At 40.6% G+C, this 6,090-nt stretch overlaps 1 protein-coding gene across 1 annotated transcript in view; it reads left to right on the top strand.

Moving 5' to 3' along the window:
- Positions 1-4,973, top strand: part of Scaf8 (SR-related CTD-associated factor 8) — an 83,888-nt gene extending 78,915 nt beyond the window's left edge. Inside the window, exons 19-20 of the mRNA NM_134123.3 lie at positions 1,892-2,107; positions 2,874-4,973. Of these exons, the coding sequence (NP_598884.2) occupies positions 1,892-2,107; positions 2,874-4,324 (1,667 nt within the window). The 3' untranslated portion in view covers positions 4,325-4,973. The remainder of the gene's footprint in view (positions 1-1,891; positions 2,108-2,873) is intronic.
- The last annotated feature ends 1,117 nt before the right edge of the window (positions 4,974-6,090 follow it).

Below are 6,090 nucleotides of genomic sequence, written 5' to 3' on the forward strand. Positions count from 1 at the left end.
TTAATGTAGATGTAGTGAAAACTTGCCAGGTGATGGTGATTAGTCATCTTGCAGTGTAGAGCACAGGAAGGTCAAGATAGATACCAAACAAACCCTTCGCTAGCTGCCAGAGTGCACAGTTCGGAGTGTGGGACTCCAGTAGTAGCAGGTGTCGGAGGGCAGGAAAGGTTCTGTTATTTTCTTCCTTGATCCCCACGGCCCTTTGTGTTTTCATGTTTTATCTGTGCACTAATGGGCCAACACGTTGCTTCCTATCAGTTGCCTTCTCTGTTCTGTGTTGAGATGCTTTCCCTTCGCCTGTGCTGCTTCTCTGTGCCTTGCACTTAGTCACCCTTGCTTCTGAGAGGGTCCTGGGTCTTTCAGCCTGACTGTCCCCAAGCCATACTGTGTCTCACTGTAGTCTGACCTAGACACTTCTAATGCCAAAGGACATTAGCAGACCACAGTCAGGCTACCGGGTTGCTTGCTCTGAGGGTTTTATTGGGTGGAAAGCTGGGGATTATTATGTATTTTGAACAGAGAAAGTATAAATGTGCACGATGAAACATAGCTTCAAGTGTAAGTTTCAGAGCGATTTACTTAGCTACTTTATTATACTTCTCTCTGTTGTCCCACTGAAATGAATATTTACCTCCTCCCCTTACTGAGTCATAGACACTGGAAGTAATAAAACGGATGGTATTGCCCTCCAGACTTCTGGAGAAACTAGGTTCTCTGCTGCCTTCTTGGCCTTCAAGGTGCATATGTTGCCATACTAATCAGAAAGATTACAAAAACAAATACTAATAGACATTTAAGTATCTTAATTTTCTATTTCCTGTTTCCTGTTACTAAACACAGGGTTTCTGAGCAAGCATTTGGTTATTTTGGACAATCCTGCTTTAAAAATTAGATTCTAAAAAGACCTTTTATGAGAGTACATATAATAAATAAAGATGTCTATTAATTTCTTAAAAATCTAAATCCATTTCCTTTATGTTTTAAAATGTTTTCCTCATTATTTAGACAACTTTCAATTCTTCTGAAAATTTCAGTGTTCAGAAGCTGATTTTTAATTCTCTATCCAAAGAGCCCTGCCTCTAATAACTATAGTAAGGAATTATGCTGCAATTCTTGTCTCACTTGATTCCCATAGTCTTCTGTTCCAGTGTTCCTTCTCTGGAGTGCACTGACCATTTATCCAGGTATTTCTGATGTGAATAGGATGGGGATACCCTTGCTTAAAGTGTCCAAGGATGACCCAGCAGTTCTCTATACAACTCCCACTGAATTAGACCTTCTAAGAGTGTGTTAGGTCCCTGTTGTTCTGCCTTTTAGTGTATAGGTTACATGTACATGGAGAGAGAGTTTTTTTGTTTTTGTTTTGTTCTTTTACCAAGTGCTTAGGAATAGAGTTTATAGCTTTATATTTAAACTTCATCTTGCCTAATTAACCTTCACTTAAAGAAAGTAATGTGAATATAAAGATACCCCAATACACACACACACACACACACACACACACACACACACACACGTTGTAATTTCAAGAACATTGGCCAGAAACTTTCATTCTGATATCTACATGTCTGTCTGCTAATCATTTCTGTGTATTTAGTATTCACTTAGCTGGCATTCTTAGAAAATTAGATTTTTTTTTAAGTGTTACAAGGAGTCCTCCTGTTCCAGACTCTTGGTGAAAATATCTTATAAAATTGTTTTCTTATTCTAGAAGAGTGAAGCCTTGTACATATTGCTGAGCTGCCTCATTATGACTAGTCATTTTAAGCATTGGTTATTGCACAATGTGCTTAGTAATGCAGGGATGCCACTAAGTAAACACTAGAGTTACCAGAAAACTTAGCTTACAGATTGATTAAGTCTGAAATAAATTTTTGTCTGATTTAAACAGCTTTAGTGCAACCACCATTGTCCATGACCCCTGAAGCTGTGAAAGATGTTGGATTTGGCAGCCTGGTTTTACCAAGTGGTTCTGTTGCTGGCAGTCTTGCTCCTTCAACTCTACCAGCTGGAAATGTTTTTAATCCTCCCAGTAAAGCAGAGCCTGAAGAAAAAGTACCTCACCTTATAGAGCACCAGATTCCTTCTGGTGAGAACACAAGACCAGGTAAAAACAAAAGCCGTGACCAAAACCTTAGACATGAAATTAACTTCATAATTATTTTTCTGAAGATTAGTACTAAACTTTAGAGCGGTATGCATGTAAAATCCAGGGAGTTTGTTTTGTTTAGGGGGACAGTGATCCCTCTGTTCTCTCCATGCCCTGCAATATTATTTCCAGAAGAGCCATTATAAGGGTTGGAGACAGCTTAGTGGTAGGTGTTTGCCAGCATGCACATGGTCCATTATTTTATTGTCCAATGCTGTTAAGACAATTTACAAATGGGATAATACTGATTTTTGTTTTGATACCTTTTCATTAAAACCCAGCACTTACCATTTGGAGGTGTATGGTGCTGCTCTTGGGTGTTGTCAGCATAAGATTACATAAAGTGTTTATTTAGAGGAAGGTAAGAGGTGAAAGCTCGTGCCAAGCACTGTACCAGAGTATCGTCTACCTAGAAATGGTATGCAAAAGCATTCAGCAATTTTTTTTAATGGCCCCACTCTTTGATATCTTAATTGTGGAGAATCACACACAAATAAACCTGACATGTTTGTTCCGAGTATTTTAGTCTGCAGCTGCACTGGGGTTTTAATCTGTGTTTCCCTCTGAACCATCTGAGGTGTGGTGGTCATGCTGTACCTGGTAAAGCCTGGGTCTTTGAGTAGGGAGTTAAAGTTCACTAGCAGGATTATAGCACTAATAATTTCTTTCCTTTTCACAATACAGAAACTGTTACTTTAGATGGTTTGTTCTCTTTCTATTTTAGTGATTCCAAGTGATATTCCAAGTAGTGCTGCAATGTTAGCACAGCCGCCTGGGGCCTCAAGCACCTCTGGGATCCTGTGCGTGCAGAGACCAAATGTATCAAGTAATTCTGAAATTCTGGGGGTTCGTCCAGCTAATGTTTCCAACAGTGCTGCAATTATGGGAGCCCAGCCACCAAATATTCTAAATAACTCTGGAATTTTGGCCATACAGCCACCAAATGTGTCCAGTGGCTCTGGACTTCTTGGGGTACTGCCTCCAAACTTGCCTAACAACTCTGGACTTGTAGGACTACAGCCACCAAATGTTACAAGTCCTGCTGGACTTTTGGGAACACAGCCACCAATTGGACCTCAAAACTTACCACCTTTAGCCATCCCTGCTCAAAGGATGCCCGCGTTGCCAATGTTAGACATTCGCCCAGGACTGATAGCACAGGCTCCCGGGCCACGATTCCCTTTACTACAGCCTGGAATTCCACCACAACGCGGTATCCCTCCCCCATCGGTACTTGATGCAGCTCTTCATCCTCCACCCCGCGGACCTTTTCCTCCAGGAGATCTTTTCAGTCAGCCAGAAAGACCTTTTCTGGCCCCTGGAAGACCAAGTATAGACAATGTTCCCAACCCAGATAAAAGAATACCACTTGGGAATGACAATATTCAGCAGGAAGGGGATAGAGATTACCGCTTTCCTCCTATAGAAACCAGGGAGGGCATTACCAGACCTCCTCAGGTGGATGTTAGGGATGTGGTTGGGCGACGTCTAGATCCCAGAGAAGGCCCTGGAAGGCCTCCATTAGATGCTAGGGATCATTTTGGAAGACCTCCTGTGGACATGAGGGAGAATCTTGTGAGGCCAAGTCTAGACCACCTTGGTCGAAGAGACCACTTTGGCTTTCCCCCAGAGAAGCCTTGGGGGCCTAGAGATTTTGATGAGAGAGAGCATCGAGTTCTGCCTGTCTTTGGTGGTCCAAAAGGCTTACATGAAGAAAGAGGTAGATTTCGGGCTGGAAATTACCGATTTGATCCTAGAAGTGGTCCTTGGAACAGAGGATTTGGTCAAGAAGTTCACAGAGATTTTGATGACCGCAGAAGACCCTGGGAGAGGCAGAGGGATAGGGATGACAGAGATTTTGATTTCTGCAGAGAAATTAATGGAAATCGTCTTGGACGAGATAGAATTCAAAACACTTGGGTTCCCCCTCCTCATGCTCGGGTTTTTGATTATTTCGAAGGGGCCACTTCTCAACGGAAAGGTGATAATGTGCCTCAAGTTAATGGTGAAAATACAGAGAGACATGCTCAGCCACCGCCTTTACCAGTACAGAAGGACCCTGAACTCTATGAGAAACTGGCGTCTTCAGGTGACGTAGACAAGGAGGAGAGCGGCACAGTTGCTGGTGTAGAGAGTGAAGCGGTGGTAGAAAGCACAGAGACTGAGGGGACATAACATCACTCAGTAGGTAAAAGAAACCTTTTGTACAGTTGTCATCTCTGTAAGAGGTTAATGGCTGACTGCACCACACTTGTTCATGTTTATCTACCAGAACTAAGTTAATCTGATGTTCATGTTCACCTTTCTCTTAAAATAATTGTACAACTGACTTGTATAGACATTGTTCTTAATATGAACATGGTAGGTAAACACTTTTTTTTTCTGATAACGTATAAATGTTGCCCCAGATTCTTTTAACGTCAAGGAGATGCTAACGGCTTGTCGGAGACTTCCTATGGAAGAGAAGGTTTTAGACGCTGTCATTGGGTTGGGTATGGCAATGACATATTTCAGAACAGCAAGGTGTGGCCCATTTCCTCCATAACTCTAGGCTGCTGCAGGATTTTAAGGAGACAGACAAAGCTATGACATTTTATGCAAGGACTGGCTCTAGATTCTTGAGGAGCATAATACAGAGATTTTAAAAAGTGATTTTGTAAAAATCTCCACGATGGTCTCTGTTACTCCAAAGTAAGTGTGTGTGATTTGTTCCTCATACTGCAATAAGTAAAAAGAAAAAAGCAAACAACATAAACATTCAAAGACGTTTCAATGTTGGGTGAATTTTGTTTTTAGATGCCAATAAAACTTACTTGTTTGATAACAGTGTTCTAGGAATTGTATTTTTTTAACCTACAAATTCTTAAAACTGAACTGTTAGTAGTATGTACTTAGCTGTTGAAGTTTCTCATTACCCTTTAACAACAATGAATAGTTGTGTGCTGAGAAAAGCCTGTATTTGATATAAAAACCATGCAGTCTGAACAATATGTATGTAGTATCTATGTATACTTATTGTATAAGCCATGTAGTTTTTCCTTCTCTGCATGTCTGTCTCTGCTCATACAGAGAAAAAGAATGTCTTTAAAAGTTTAATATTCTTTAAAGCTTGATAGAAAATTGGGAACACTGGGTAAATTAACATTCCTCATGTTTATAGCATTTTTTTAATCTTGATAAGTGTGAAGTAAGAAATTAGAAGTATATTGCCTGAGAGACAGTTTTTTGGTGCTTTAATATGGCTAAACACAGAGCCAGATGTGGCACCTAGTCAGATTTCACATTAAGTGATGACAATTTCTCACACTATCTGCTGTTCTTGTAGATGAGACTGTCATTAAGGAGCTTAGTTCACGTGCATGCCATCAGTTTCTTAATTGCATAGAATGTATATTGGCATTGATGGCATAAGTCAGGAATAAAGCTTCCATCATGTGTTTTGTAGTCTCTGAGTAACACTGTTTAGACAAGGCTCTAAGGTAAAGGAGGAGAAATGTTTGGGGTTGGCTTCCTATTTGCTTTTGCTCTTAAGTTTCATTTCTTTGCTGGTTTTGTTTTTTTTTTTTTGCATTTTCCACATTCTGCATATACATGATAAAAGGCCATCAGTAGTTTCTAGTTTCCAGTGGAGGTTTCCCATGATTCTGTGAGCACTCAGTTCCTTTCTTTTGCGTTTTCAGCCGTGCATCCTTTGCTCTGTCTAGAATCTCTAAGCTGTGACAGAGTACACGAGGCATTTAAAGTAAGACTTGTTTGTGTGCTCCTCTGGTGATGCTCTAGACAGCTATGAGATTTGTAGCCAAAAGAAAGAGTCTTTTCTCACACAGCCTGAACCTGTGAATTCAGACAGTAGGGCATAATCTATTTGGTTGATTGGGTAAGGCAGGTAAGAGAAGAAGTGCTTGAATATTTACTTCCAAAGCAACTCAGTTAATAGTTTG

This window comes from Mus musculus, chromosome 17 (assembly GCF_000001635.26).
Source record: "Mus musculus strain C57BL/6J chromosome 17, GRCm38.p6 C57BL/6J".
NCBI classification, from domain to species: Eukaryota; Metazoa; Chordata; class Mammalia; order Rodentia; family Muridae; genus Mus; species Mus musculus.